Genomic DNA, 16,045 nt, shown 5'->3' on the forward strand with positions numbered 1-16,045 from the left:
GTTATATATTTAGGATTCTAGATCCTTAACAGTTATATGATATGCAAATATTTTTTCTCATTCTGTGGCTTGTCTTTTCACATTACTTTTTTTAAAGTTGAATTTTAAAAAATTGTGGTAAAATATGCACAATATAAAACTTACTATTTTAACCATTTTTAAGTGTACATTTTAAAGTGTACACATTAAGTACATTCACGTTGTATAATCATCACCACCGTCTATCTCCAGAACATTTTTCATCTTGCTAAACTGAAACTGTACCCATTAAACAATAACTCCCCATTCCTCTTTCCCTTCAGCCCTGGCAACTACCATTCTACTTTTTGTCTCTATGAATTTGACTATTTTGGGTACCTCATATAAGTGCTACCTAATATATACAGTATTTGTCAATTTGTGAATTGCTTGTTTCACTTAGCATGAAGTCATCGAGGTTAACTCATGTTACAGCATGTGTCAGAATTTTCTTCCTTATTATGGCTGCATAATCTTTTACATGTATATACCATATTTTGTTTATTCATTCGTCTGTTGATGGACACAGGTTGCTTCTACCTTTTGGCTGTTGTGAATAATACTGCTGTGAAAATAGTATAGAAATATCTATTCAGGGCCCTGGTTTCAGTTCTTTTGGGTATATACCCAGGAGTGGAATTGCTGGATTGTATGACAATCCTATTTTGAGTTTTTTGAGGCGCCACTATGCTGTTTTCCATAGTGGCTGCACCAATTTACATTCCTACCGAGAGTGCACAAGCGGTTCAATTTCTCCATATCCTTGTCAACACTTGTTATTTTCTGGTTTTTGATAATGGCCATCCTGATGGGGGTAAACTAGAATTTTGATTTGTACTTCCTTTATGATTAGTGATGTTGATTGATTTTCCATGTGCTTATTGGTCATTTGTATATCTTTTGGAGAAATGTCTTCTTAAGTCCTTTGCTCAACTTTTAATTGAGTTTTTTAGATTGAGTTTTAGGTGTTTCTTTATATATTCTGGATATTAATGCCTTTTCAGATAATGATTTGCAAATATTTTCTCCTACTACATGGGTTGCCTTTTTACTTGATATTGTCCTTTTATGTACAAAGTTTTTTAATTTTGGTGAGTAGAGCTGTCTTTTTTGCACAGATTTATATCATTCTGACTTTTTTTGTTAGAAAATGTGGATAACTGTTAATATCTTTTATTACTATACTCAGAATGCTGACTCCTGAACACAGCCAAGTAAAGACACTAAATTCAAAATCTATATGCTAAGGAGATAAGTAGTAAATGGCTAAACTTGTTTCTTAAATGTGGTAAAGTAAGATTTCCCTGTTTTTAACTTTGTAATAGGAAGCAAACTAGGCAATAAAGTAATGGACATTTCAACTATAAATCTGTTCATTTTAGAGTGGATTCAAAATATAATTAAAAATTTCTGGAGTTTAACTTAAATTTTATTTAAAAACAAACAGCAAAATACTCGGCTAAGCTCTGATCTTGGAACATCCTTGAACTGTATAGGCAGTATCATGTTAACTTGATGATATGTGATCTATGTACTTCAATTGATTTTCTGACACCATGAGACTGAAAAAAATATTTAAGCTCCATTTTACATTGAAATCTTCCTTATTCTAGGTTGATCCTCCAAGTCCCAGGGCTGATGCTTTATTTGGATCTTCTGGCAGAGACTGTGAAAGAGATGGATGGTCCAGGCTGCACAATGGTTAGCTACAAGTTATCTCTCTTCATCTGTTTCAGTTCTCTTGGCTACATTCAAGTCTTTGTCTTGGCATCAATTAATAAAAACAGAATCTTGGCTGTATTGGAAAATATGGTATAATGCCACTTTTTACAACTTGTGGGACACCCATGTCGGTACTCTCTAAAAATAATAGAATTTCTGTGCTGCTATAAACCATCTTCATCTTTGAGATTCAAAACACATATTAGCATATTAAAGGCTATGATATCTTTTAGTAAAAAACAAAACAAAACCTTTTGTTTTGCTCAACAATTTCTAAATTTATTTGACCGTGAAACCTTTTCCTCTCCTTAACATATATTACTTAGTTTATGGAACAGGCTTTGGGAAACACCGTTGTAAAAAGAGTTCAGGTTTATAGGTTTTGGACATACATTTACACATATATTTGAATACTTTCTCTACCACTTATTTATAAACTGGGCATTCTTGAACAAATCACTTTACTCTGATAATCAGTTAGTTTATTGAAGAATGAAGGTAACATGATAAATATTACCATGTAAAATGCTCTAGCACACAGGACACCTAATAAATATCAGCTGTCAAAATAATACTTATTATTTATATTACTGGAAAGATAATGTCCTTTAGGTTTAGTTTATAATATTTTTTTTTCATTTTTAGGCCTGGTCCTGATGGTTAGATAAGTTGTTTCTTAAGTTCAATATGAAGATGGTTTTTATGAAGAAGATTAAATAGTATTTTATAATTAGAGATATGTAAGTGTTAATATCTGTAGACATTAGCTAGTCAGTTCACCAAGTATCCACCAGCAGCCTTTAAGTTAATTTACTGCACACTAAAAAAAAGGCATAGAAAAGTGAGAGTGAAAAAGTACAATCAACATGTAGTGAGCTGTCTCTTTTTGTTTCTAAACGCTAGTGTATAATCTGTTTTTAAAAATTGGGATATGGAACATTCTTATCTGAGAACATGAAGAGTTTGTGCACATTTATTTTGCTCTTTTAGCACTAACCGGGAGATAAATGGGGTGATCAATAAGTCTTTCATACCAGAATAGCAGATTATATGAAATTAGGAACAGATGTTATACTCTTGGACTTTCCCCTCCAAGGGATGTTTCCCCTCTTGGACTAAATTTATAGACATAGAGTAAATAAGCTTTCAGAACCAGAAAACTGAAAATAGCTTCAATATAGACATTTCTTTGGAAGATGTTTGTAGAATGAACTTAAATGTCTGATTTCCTTTGACTATTATTGTGTATTTGCCAGCAGAACTGTTATAGTTTCTAGTAACTTCTAATCAAAACAGTCAGCCGCCTGTGTAGAGGAACAATCAGAGAGGTCAATAATGAGGTGCTTTTTTTTTCTTTTTAATTTGATATAATTTCAGACTTACAGAAAGTTGAGATAGTACAAAGAATTCCCCTACACCTTTTACTCAGAGGCCACAAATATTAATATTTGCTTTTCCCTCTTCCTCTCTCTTTCTCCTTCCTGCCTCCATCTCTGTATGAGTGTCTGTGTATAAACTTTTCTTGACAAGGACATTGCCATGGGCTGATATGTGTCCCTCAAAGTTCATATGTTGAAACTCTAACCCCCCAGTGATGGTATCTGGAGATGGGTCATTACCTTTGGGAGGTAATTAGGTGTAGATGAGTTTATGGAGTAGGGTCCTCATGATAGGATTAGTGCCCTTATAAGAAGAGACACCAGAGGTCTTGCTGTCTCTCTCTCTCATGTAAGGACACCGCCAAAAGGCAGCCATCCTCAAGCCAGAGTGAGAGCTCTCACTGGAACCTGGCTGTGCTGACACCCACATCTCAGACTTCTAGCCTCTTAAACTATGAGAAATAAATGTCTGTGGTTTAAGCCACCTAGTCTATGGTAGATGACAGCCTGAGGAAACTAATACAGTTGTTTTCTTAATGTGATGCAAGTATCAAAACAGGAAATTAATGATATAATGTTAACTAAGCTATAAACCTAAGTCATATTTTGTCACTTGTTCTAGTAATATCTTTATAGCAAAAAAAATTCCACAATATACATAAGGTTCAGTTGCCATGTCTCTTTCTTTAGTTTTCTTTAATATGGATCAGTTTCTTAGTCTTTCTTTGTGTTTAATGATGTGATAATTTTGAAGAATAAAGGCCAGTTTTTTTTTAATAGATCTCCCTCAATTTGGGTTTGTTTGATCTTTTTTTCCTCATGATTAGATTTATTCATTTTACCCCGGAATACAACAGAAGTGATGTATTACTCTCAGTGCATCATGTCAGGATGTATGTGATGTTGCTTTGTTACTGGTGATGTTAATTTGCTCACTTGATTAAGATGGTGTCTGCTCGGTTTCTCCAGCATGAAGGTGCTATTTTCTTCCCTCCCTTTGTAATTATGGGAAGATTGAGACTATGTGATTCTCTTCGACTTCGACCCCTTTAGCATACATTGATGATTCTTACCCGAAACAATTTATTACAGTGATGTTTACCAAATATTTTTTTAAGTTCCATTTTTCTTTACACATTTATTATTTGCCTTTTACTATAAAGAGCTTTCCCTTCTCATTTCTCTAATTTTAATGCCCCTATTCTTTGGACTACTTTTTTTTCTGGTTGGCAGTTGAGCAATTGTGCTTTGGGTTCTTATCAGCTGTTTAAATACATATGTGAATTTCTTATGATAGAATATCTTGCACATAGTGAATTTTCACTTATGACTATCTTTAATGAAAATTCTTCTTGAACATTTTCTTACCAAATTATCTTGCCTAATAATTCTTAAGTTCCTATAGGTTACCATTTTCACCAACATTGATTTATTTAGTCCTCATAATAATATGAAGATGGATGTAACTATATTTGATCAGGAAGAGTGACAGAGGCTTAGAGAGGTTACGTGATATGTTGGAGAGCTACAGAATAGCCAGGTACAGTGTAGAACCCAGGTTTTCTAACCCCAACTTCCTTTCTTTTCCACTACTCTCCTACCACTTTTCCTACTTTCATTTAGGTGTATTTTTTTAAATAAAATTTTTAAATTTTCTCTGTCTGGAATTTCCTTGATATATAATTCTAATTGTAATTTGTGCAGTCCTTTTGAAGAAACTCAGTATCTCTTACACCTCAAGAATATATGGAAGCTTTATCCAATCATTTGTGCATTTTAAAGAGGAAATTAAGAGCAACATCCTGGCCTTTTTCAATTTTGCTTAGGATTTAGGAAAGATATTAGACTCTGTCTCCCCCTTGGAGGAAACGTCTCTTATTCTCTTCATTTGAAGATTCTGTTGTGAGTTTCAATTCTACACAAGACTGTAATCTTTTATGAGCTTCCACTAGTCCCTTTGTTAGATGGTTATTATTTTTATGTCAAATAAATTGGAAATAACATCCCAAATCCTAATAGGTCATATCTTGAGTAGATAGCAATAAATGGTAATATTTTATTCTTTTCTGAATAAAATGCATGTAGTCATCATGTATATACTTATCAGCAAAATATCTCATTTGTTTGTGTGCCTCCTTGTTTTACAGAGTGTCATTTTTAGGAACTCCTTTTTTAGTTTCTCTAATTCTCTGTTATTTATAAAACATTTTTAACAGCCTTATTGAGGTATAATTTATATATCATAAAATTCAGTTGTTATAATTTTACAATTAAATAATTTTTAATAAATTTGCACGGTTGTGAAATCACTAATATCTATTTTTAGAATAAAAGAGGAGAGAGAGCATGAGTGAATGAGTGAGCACACCAGAGCTCAAGTGCAAGATCTGACTGTCTCTTCTTATAAGGGAACTCTTTCCATTATGAAGCCCCACCCTCATGACCTCATCTAACCCTAATTACCACCTAAGGGTCTCATTTCCAAATACCATCACTTTGAGAGGTAGGGCTTCAACATATGAATTTTGGGAGGACACAAATATTCAGTTTGTAACACTGATATCATGAGATTATTGGAGAATCAAATAATAACTAATATTATTGTGTTTTCTGCAAGCCACTATTCTAAATGCTTAATATTTCATTGATTAATTACTCACAGTAACCTCAAGAATTTTAGATGCTATTATTTATCCTCATTTTACAGGTGAAGAAATCTGAGATTTAAGGAAGTAGAGTAAGTTGTTCAAGGTCGTGCACACACACACACACACACACACACATGATCTAAATTAGCTCTTTTTCTTCATACTTTTAAGTGTGACCCATTCATTGAGGCCCAGCTCAACTTTTTCCTCCTTTAGGAAGTTTTTCCTCATGGCCTTCAACTTTGAGAGGTCTATCTCTGATATGACTTTTTAATAGCATTAATTGCCTATACCATTCTGATTTAGCCTGTTCTTTTATGCTGCTGTTATTCAACTTCGTATAACTTAACTAAAGTAAATTATAAGCACTTCACGACCATGGGCTGTGACTTTTATCTCCTCTATCTCCTGCATTTAGAATATAGTTAAGTACCCAATTGTTGGTAAAGGTGATTAAATGTGAACATTAGGAAACCTCAGATCAAAGTAATAGCTTAATTTATAAAAGTGAAAGAAAATTATATAAATTTGTCTGAATTAGGATAGGTTTATAAATGGTTTGTGGAGAGCAGAAGACATTCCTGTGTTTTAATATATTGATATTTTGAATATTACATTAGCTACCAAAAAGAATATATATTATGTATAGAAATTATTACCTTAATTTTCAAAGTTAGCATGTTTGGAGAATTAGACTCAGTGTGTCCTTATCATTCTTTTATTTCTTCTGCTACTTGTGGCCATGTTGTACATTAGACTTTACAGAAGAGGAGTTAGGTTGGGAGTTAGTTTTATTTTGAATTTTGAAAAGCAGTTGAAGTAAGTTGGACCTTACTGAATTAAATGGTGAAGTTGACCTTGTGTGAAAGACATTAATGTTTCAGCTACCCTCTATAATGGCTCAGGACACTTGGAGAACAAACATCTTGTGCTATAAATGAAAGCTAATTGACTAAATATAGACTATCCTGGGTCTCCATCCATATAGCATTTTTTTTTCTGTACAAGGTGGTTTGGGAAGGTAAAATATAGAATGCTAGAATGTTTTTGACTGGAATGTATTAGTAAAGAAGTAGAATTGCAAATTATGGTTCTGATTTTCTTATCTATCAATATAACAGAGATTATAATACTTAAAACTTGACTCCTTCAAGTAATGAGTAAAACCCCAAATCTACATCTACGATGTAGTGGTCTTTGGCTTAGGGAGAGATTTGGAATAGCTTTATAGTCCACTGTTGTAGATGCTGTGCTAGGTACTTTTATAAACTGTATAATTTAGTCATCACTATAACTCTCTGAGGTAAGGTAAGCATTGTCTTCATACTCTTAAAATGAGGAATGAAAAACAGATTAATTGTATAACTTGACCAAACTAACATGTATGATAAGTAGTGGAAGTTGAACCTGGCCTTGTTTGACTTAGTATTCAATAGTAATGATGTTGATAATGCTGTTAGTAATAATAGTTAACATTTATTGTATTGCCTTACATGTAACATCTAATGTAATCTTTAAAACAATATTACGAAAGAGGTACATTAGACCAGTGGTCCCCAGCCTTTTTGGCACCAGGGACTGGTTTCGTGGAAGACAGTTTTTCCACTGCGGGGGTGGTGGTGGGGTGGAGAAGGGGGATGGTTCAGGCGGTAATGGGGAGCAATAGGGAGTGGCAGATGAAGCTTTGCTCACTCACCCGCTGCTCGCCCCTCCTGCTGTGCGGCCTGGTTCCTAACAGGCCAAGGACCGCTGTCAGTCTGTGGCCTGGGGCTTGGGGACCCCTGCATTAGAAAATTGAGAAATCTGAGACTTAGAAAGATTAGATAATGTGCCCAGGGCCATATTGGAAGTGCTGGAGCCTGAACTGTAATGCACATCTATTTGTCAGCAAGATCTGTACACTACAGGACAGTATGCTCCCGCCCTCTAAAGCTGGTCCTGTTTCCATTACGCTTACTTAATTCAAGCATGGACTCCAAGATTAGGAACACATGTAGTTTGGCAGTATCTATCAAATCTATATATTCAAATTATATTTCATCATAAACTGGTTTGTCAACTAAAAATTATCTATTTCATGTAGACAAATTGGTTTATCAACTAAAAATTAATCTGGCCTGTATCAGATATCTCCTACTCTAATGAAAATATGATTTGAAATCACTTAATTGCTGAAGAACTGATACAGATTTTAACTTGTTGCTTATCATCTTTGTAACATTATTGAAGGGTTTTTAAGATATTTCTGAAAACTGCTGTGTGAAGTATAATCGTAGAAACAGAGTGATTGTAGGAAAAATCAAAGATGAAAACAAATTTCTTCTTTTTGATAGGAAATATTTATAGTTTCTTTTGTACATCCTTTTTTAGATCATTCTCATCTTCGCTGCTACCGACCCAAGGATTATAAGGTATGTAGTATAAATTGCAGAACAATAATTATCCTGGCTTTCAGATTAGAGCATTAGTAAATTTCTTATATGTATGGTCAGATATTATCATATTCATTTAGTCAAGAAATTTACAAACAATAATTGTCATATTATGGAATGTCATTATTTTGTGTATATTGTCAGGTGGTAGGATAGACTTTTCATTGAGTGTTTTGCTACAAATGTTTTGTGACTTTTGATTGTTCATTACTTGTTTGTGTATGTGTATATGTGTGTGTGTGTGTCTGTGAGAGACAGAGACAGAGAGAAATTGGTTGCTACTTTTAGTGATACCTCACACAGTAGTATTTCTAAATTTCAGTCATTCGTAGAGCATCCTCATAATTTTTACAATACCTGCATGTAATTTATGCTGTCTTTTAAAAATTCACCTTGTTTTTATGTATTTCACCAGTGTAAATGAAAAATCAGTATCATATACTTTAAATGGATGATAGCCTTAAAAGTACAGCAAAAACAAAACAACGTTACTAAATTCTGGCTAGAAAACTATTGTTTTCCAAAGACTCTGAGACATGTTCTCTTTTTCTTAAAATGAGATAAGCAATGATAGACAGGTATAGGAGACATACCAATAGCTAACTGAAGATTTCTGATTGAAAGAGAATTGAAAAGAAAATATATTTTTTCTTTTGGGATTCAGTACCCTTTTAGTGTATGTCCATGTGCTATATAAAATAATCTTGTGTATCATCTAAATTCATTTTGGGTACCATACTAAGTTATCTGCTATACCACTAGTAGTTCATGTTCTACATTTTGAGAAGTACTGCCCCAGAGTTTTTCTCTTCTGTCCCTAAGTGTAAGCTTCTTAATAAGAAGAGGCATCATAGTTGGGAAAACAAAACAAAACAAAAAACATAGCTTTCCTTATAATACCTTTGTTTATTTACTTGAAAACAATTTATCCCATGCTTACTGGCACTGAACAGCATAGCTCTTTGCCATGCTTTGATTGTGATAAAAGAAATATGGAACAAGCCAAGGCACCATGTGACTAAGGGGCCAGATCTACCAGAGAGTCAGAATCATCAAGGTGGAACTTTATAAAAGTTTATTCCAGGCCTACTAAATTAAAATTGTTAAGACCGTAGACTAGAAATTTTTATTTTAAACAAGTTTCCAGGTGATTCTTATGCAACTCTTTTGCTGTCTATCCAAGGATTGGTATTTGAGAACTATTAGTATAGGCGTGGATATAGCACTTGAATAGAACCATTCCTTGTATAGCATTTGTATGGGGTCGTGCTCTTGCTTAAGGCTGTCCCTAGAGGAGTGTGGGCCTGGCATAATTCCCCTGGTGCAGACCTACCCTATTATGTGGAATTTATTCAAACACATACATGGGTACTGATCTGTGTAATATATATGTGCACGCACGTGCACACACACACACGCATCAAGAAGCATAATGTTTGTTGTCTTGCATGGGGCCCAGGGAAGTTACCTTAGTTGTAATACCTAAGGGACAAGCCTATCTTCAAGTCATGTTTCACAAGTTTTATTTATTTTCTTCTTTATTTGCATCTTTGTATTTTTTTACTAATCTGTAAGTTCCAGAATGGCAAGGATCTTATTGATCTTGCTTATTGACAATTGCTAGATATTGTCTGATGTACGGTGTGGATTCCTAAAATATGTGCTGTGTGAGTGGATTATGAAGAGAAAACAAGTAAACCAAATATACAAAAGTATAGAATGGGGAGAAAAGTATAAAGCTTATAGGACACTAATCTTTATCCTAAGGTAACTATAATCCAATTCTACGTTGACTGGTCCATTTAGAGGTAGGTGATATATTTAGAATCCTCTTTTCTAAATGAATTCTTTAAAAGAACTTCACTTCTATTCACCTTTAATATCCACCCACCCTCACCTCTGTATTCTTCGCTTTTAGAGTTAGAGTAGCAGGTGACCATTCATACTGCCTTTGTAAAGCTGTGGGTGGTAAGTGGGCTCACAGGATTGTTTCTGTATTGAAGAGGCAGATTTTCACAGAAATACATATGCGGCATTGAACAGTGCCGTCTTTTCTATGAAAAAAATAAAGGGCTATTTTCTTATAGGCATATAGTAACTGGTAGTGGAACACTATAGGATTTCTACAAGGAGAAGAGTTATGAAACTAGGAGTGCTTGCAAAAATTTTTTAGAAAACTGGGACTTGGCCTGAGTTCTGTTGGGAAATATATTCTGCAGAGGCAAGGGAAGAGAGAGAAGAATGTCTTAGAAGGAAAACAACATGAAAAAGCCTTGGAGTTTAGAATAAGTACATTGTCCTGGAGGCAGGGGGGAAACTACTGGTCTGGCTTGAGTGGAGGGCGTATATTGAGGGATAATGGCTATTTAACATTTATTTTCTATCTTTCCTACTTCTTCATACCTATTATATCTGCCACCTCCCTCTTTAAGATTTCTAGTTACTTGGTCATTAGCTGTTCTTTTGGCCAAAGTCACCTCTCTTCACCCTGGATGCATTATGATCAGCTGTTCTATAAATACAAAGTTCTCAGAAAAAGAACACACCTCTCAACCTGCCTCCCTGTATCTTTATTGTTCCCTGTTTCTTTGTCCTTTCATTGCTAGACATTCAAATGAATGACCCAATGCAGCCAAAAATTAATTAGTTAATTAAAAAAAAAAGCCTGGAAGTGAATTAAGTCACTTCTTATATTCCATTGACAAGAACTAGTCACATCTAGAAGCAAGATGAGGAAGGTGGCTAGCAAATAGAGACCCTAGTTAGGCAGCTGTTTTCCACTGAAGAGGGGTCATAGATTTTAGTAGACCACTGACCATATCTGTCATAGTCTGCCTATCTGCCACCAAATATCCCTTTCTTCCCTCACACAGAACATACTTTTGTCCTCTTCCAGGAAAATCACTTGAAGTTCCATCATTCAAGTTCCACTTGAATCTAGCTTGAAGTTCAGGATCTTTTGAGTGTTGGATAAGCCAGATCCAGATAGACTCCCTGTGATCCAGTGACCTGTGAACCAAGACAAGTTACTTCTCCCCTCCCTCACCTTCTCACTCTACCTGAACCTCATTTCTGGTATGTTTTGTTAGAGCAGGGATAGGATAACTGGAAAAAAATGGTGCTCTTATTTGCAAAAGGGAGAACTGGAGAATGAAGAGCAGTTACTAGTCTACAGCAATGATAAATGCTGCTGGGCAAGCTTCGTGAACCTAACAGGCAGGTGCCCCGCTGCCCTGATAGTAGAGGAATGTCCTTTCTTAGACCTTACTCTCTATGGGCCCTGACTCTACCCTGCAGCTGGTTTTTCCATGTCCATTTATTATCCCACATGGCAGTGAGTTATCCTCTCTGAAATGGGTTTGGAGGATTTGATCTCTTGGGACTGCATAGTTTTCTAGCCCCCTTCCTGCTGTTAAAAGTTTTGGGGCCTGAGAGCTATTTTATAGACTTAGGCTCTTAAAGGCCAGGTTCTTGATTTCTTAGGCAATATAGACTTAGGCAAGTATCAACTTCTCATTTATTTGCTTGCAGTCAGTTTAATGTTTCAGTAAATACACACAAAGTTGTTTTTTTCCCTCTAAATATAATTCTGAAGTCTGATTTATTTCTTTAGTTCTTATGCCTTTTAATGGCACTTACCTTGAGGCCCTTTGAAGTAGGCTCAGATGGGAAGTAACCTCCTCAATCTGATTTTTGTCTTAGGATTTCATTTCTCTGTTTAAAAGTTTTAATGGCCCTTTGTTCAAAGCTCAAAGCCTTTTTCTGTCTTAACCTTCTACATTTTGTGTCCACACGCAGTTGGCACTCACTTTTCCTGGCCCTGAGAGGCCCTCGATTACTAAAATCTTTCTATACTATTTTATTTCTGCTCTCAAACCAATCTCTCCTGAGCTCGTCATTCTTGAAATCCCTTGCTCAGTATAAGTAAAAGCCAACACACACTACATCTCTTGCCCTTTACAGCTATTTTCCTAGAGATAATAAGCTTGAAAGTTATGTGGTCTATCTTCCCAGCTGTTGCAGGCCACAGTTTTATTTTGCTAGTGCATTATTGGATCTTAAATTTTCAATCCTCAAGTATCTATTCCCTTGCTTCCTGCTCCTGACTTACAGGCCAATGCATATTTAAGTCTATGTTAAGACCAGTACAGTAAGATACTGATTTCTGAATTGTTTGGGGTAATGCTATTTGCTATAGAAATAAACCTACAAACTTCAGAAGGTTAATATAATAGAAATTTAGTTTTTATTCACATAATAGTTAATTTAGGGTGCGTCTAATCTGCATACTATTTTTCCGTGCAGTGACCCCATTCTGTGCCTTTGCCTTACTCTAGAGCTTTGCTGTCCTCTTCACATGGTGGAAAATGAAGGAGAACCTGAAGAGGCATATCTCTTTCTTAAAAACCTTGGCCTGGAATTGACACATAACATTTTTACCTACACTCTGTTTGCCAAGAACTAATCAGATGGCCACACCTGGATGCAAGGATTGCTTCTCAGCAGTAATTCTGCTCTGGAGGAGGGAAAGATGAATTGTGATGGAAAGCTAGTCATTTCTTCTGTCACATCTAGAATGCCTTGTCCCTCTCCACTCCCAACTTCTCTCTTACCATTAGGAAAGATGATATGACTGAAACTCTATTATGCTAGAAATAAAAAATTAGCAAAACTAGAACCTATCTCTGTCTGAATTCATGGATATTTCATGATGATGAGGGAGATAGGTAATAATAAAACCACAAAAATCAATATATACTTGGAACTGTGATAAATGTCATGGGGGACATGCATGCTAGCTTGGGCTAGTTATATATTAGGAGGATTTGATCCGGTGAAGGAGAATGGAAAAAGGATCTTGAGGACTGGTGATTGCTCTTGAGCTCTGAAAGTGAATAAGAATTTACTGTGTGAAAAGGAGGGAAGGACATGTGCAAGGGAAAAGGGGAAGTGGCATTTATAAAGGTTCAGTGGCTAGGCAACTAAAAGACCAGTGTTGCTAGGAGTGAAAGACATGGGTAGGTGCATGATTTAAATTGAGGCTGGAGTAGTAGATAGGGATCACACCTTTTTCGCCATGTTAAGAATTTTGATAGTTATACTAGGTACAATGGGAAGCAAATGAAATTATTTTAAACAACAAGATGACGCAGTTGGATTTGTACATTGCGAATATTACTCTTGATTTTAGTGTGGACTAGGAAAAGAGTGGATAGTAATATACAAGCTAGTAGGCTACTGAATAGTCAATGTGAGAAATGATGATGGATTGGCTTGGGGCGATAGTAATGGAGGCCGACTGCAGTGGAGTCGATAGAAAAGTAGACTTGGCAAATGAAAAAGATATATGATGTTCTCCTAGAGAAAGTGTCAATGTCATAAAGATATTCTTCTATGCAGAGTAATTCAAAAATTAACAAAACCTCAATAAAAATATCTCCAGGCATTTTTTTTTTTTTATTTCAGGAACTAGGCAAAAATAGACAGGAAAACTTTGAAAGCGGAGAGCATTGAAAGGGGCTTAGCCTTGCAATGTTAAGAATGACTCTTATATTTCTAATTTTCACAACTCAGTGTTTGATGACACCATTTATTGGGATAGGAAACATGCAAAGGCTAGTTTAAAGTTCACAGAACTCTAAATTCTGCTGCAAATTCCTGGTTATCTTGTTTAGATGCTGGAGAGTGTCTGACTATTCAGCTCAGAAACAGACCAGAGCTTAAAAATCAACCATATGGCACTTCATGTATTCTGAAGGGGATTTAATTTTAAGAAGTCATTGAGCTTTTGTTTCGGGCAGGTCAGATGGGAATGAAAGCAGACAGAAAGAAGGATAGAGATCTGAGGTAATGGAGGAGCATATGACAGGAAATAAGAAATAGTGGGATAAAAGCCATTTCTCTCAATGGGATGTGAGGATATCTAAACAAGACATAGTTCTACATTTTCACATTTTTAAAAATTTACCTTGGCCAGCAAATCTTTTACGGAAGCAATTCGTGGACTCAAAAATATTTTGGAATTTTTGTTAGGCCAGTTAAGAAGTACAGACCATTGGATGTGTAGGATTTTGCTCCTTTTTATTCTAATGCATCTTTCACATGAACAGTTTTGTTCATATAAAAAACCGTCCAAAGTGGCCACTGTAATTCTAAAATATGCTTAGTGAAATTATGCTATTTGGAACAATAAGTGTAAAATTTTAAATTATAGTATAAGTATATGTAAGATGATGGAAAGTTTGAATCTAACTTGGAGGGGGCATGGGCCTAACCTGAAACACAGGCATAAGAGTCTGGCAGTGTCGGTCAGTATGTTGCTTGTACACCTTATGTCTTGGGCCCCAACTTAGTGGTTCGTTTCTTAAATTGGAGACCTGATAAATCTGTAATTCTAGGAAGATGGAAGGTTTGGTAGTGATTTCTCTTAGAGGCGTTTTCTCCCATGGCAAAAAAAAAAAAAAAGACGAAACTGAGGAAAGTTTTTATGATATTCTGACAAGTGGCCCAGGGCAAAGTTTCTACTAAGAATTTTAAAATGGTATAATGAGAACATCTGAACCTGTCAATCCTTAGGTCTGGCGCTTTAGTAGCTAATGCCTGTTACTTCTCTATGAACTTCCTCTTACAGACTCAGAGCAAAAAGTGACAAAGAGAGAGAGACATATTAGTATTGTTAGTAATAAGATAGATTTCCGCCTGGGTTACAAGTTTTCAAATTTGACCAGATAATGACAACCGCTCTGCATTCCTACAAGACAAAGTAACTCAGCATTTGGGAGCTTTAACAAAAGGAGAGCAGAGTCCAGCTTCAACAGGAAGATTCACTTACAGCACCATTGTAGTTAGAGAGACCCCCCAGGAGGGAGGCCCAAGTGTCTCAGAGGAAAAAACTATTTCTATTTAAGTTGAGTGTCTTAGATGTGGCAGCCAGGAGGGTCTGTTTGGATCTTATTGGACTTCCAGGGTTGTCAACTGCCAACTCACCAAAGGACGACCATGATAACTGAATGATCTGTTGATACCAAGCAAAGCAGAGCTTATGATTATGCAGTAAGGGAGAGCACCACCTTTACAGTCTTCGTAGTATCTCCAAAAGGTTAACGGTAGATATTTGTAGGGTTTTGGGGTCTGGGCTCCAGTAGTTTAAGGTAGGGCTTTTAATGAGGGAATCTAATTAGCAGAGTTTGTGATATAAAAGTCTGGGATTAATGGACACAGAGGTTAGAGTCTTAAAGCAAGTCTTGGTAAATAAACAGGTATTTGATAGGGAAGGGATTTGTCCTGTTGAGTGATGTCTTGTCCTGAGAAGGGGACTGTTTGCCCAGATTAAGAATCTGTTGTTTTGAGAAGGGAGCTGATTGATGATTGAGCAGACTGCTGTTCAGGCAAATGATTTATGGGAAGGTCCTGAAGCAAATAATGAAGCTATTTACTGGTTTATAGCATTATTTTCCCGGCAGGAATTTCCTGGAACTCATGATAAAGTCATGTTGAGGTGGGTGGGCCTCAGTTTTTTGTTCTTTTAGCCAAGCCACGTGAACGTAGGTGGTCTCAGTTCTCACACGTCTTACTAAGGTTATATACACTTTTCCACTAATGTGTTAATACATTGGTAGATTTATTCCAAGAAACCTTATAGTTTTGGTTTCCATTGTAAGTGGTCTTTTATGTAAAATTACATTTTTATATGTTTTACTGATGTATGGGTCTGCAGTACATTTTTGTATAACATTCTTGTCTTAGATATTCTTGAATTTTTTTAATAGAGGAAACCATATCCTCAGCAATGAATTTTATTTCTGCCTTTCACATTATTTATTTGTCCTGACTTACTAGGATTTTC

General features: G+C 35.6%; 1 protein-coding gene across 2 annotated transcripts in view; it reads left to right on the plus strand.

The window, feature by feature from the left end:
- The window catches only part of SPATA6 (spermatogenesis associated 6), a 153,972-nt gene that overhangs the window by 67,157 nt on the left and 70,770 nt on the right, over positions 1-16,045 (plus strand). For both annotated transcript variants that reach the window (XM_029230782.1, XM_029230783.1), the window contains exons 8-9: positions 1,632-1,719; positions 8,138-8,178. In XM_029230782.1, the coding sequence (XP_029086615.1) occupies positions 1,632-1,719; positions 8,138-8,178 (129 nt within the window). The remainder of the gene's footprint in view (positions 1-1,631; positions 1,720-8,137; positions 8,179-16,045) is intronic.

Source organism: Monodon monoceros, unplaced genomic scaffold (genome assembly GCF_005190385.1).
Source record: "Monodon monoceros isolate NGI ecotype Baffin Bay Population unplaced genomic scaffold, NGI_Narwhal_1 Super_Scaffold_18, whole genome shotgun sequence".
Taxonomy (NCBI): Eukaryota; Metazoa; Chordata; class Mammalia; order Artiodactyla; family Monodontidae; genus Monodon; species Monodon monoceros.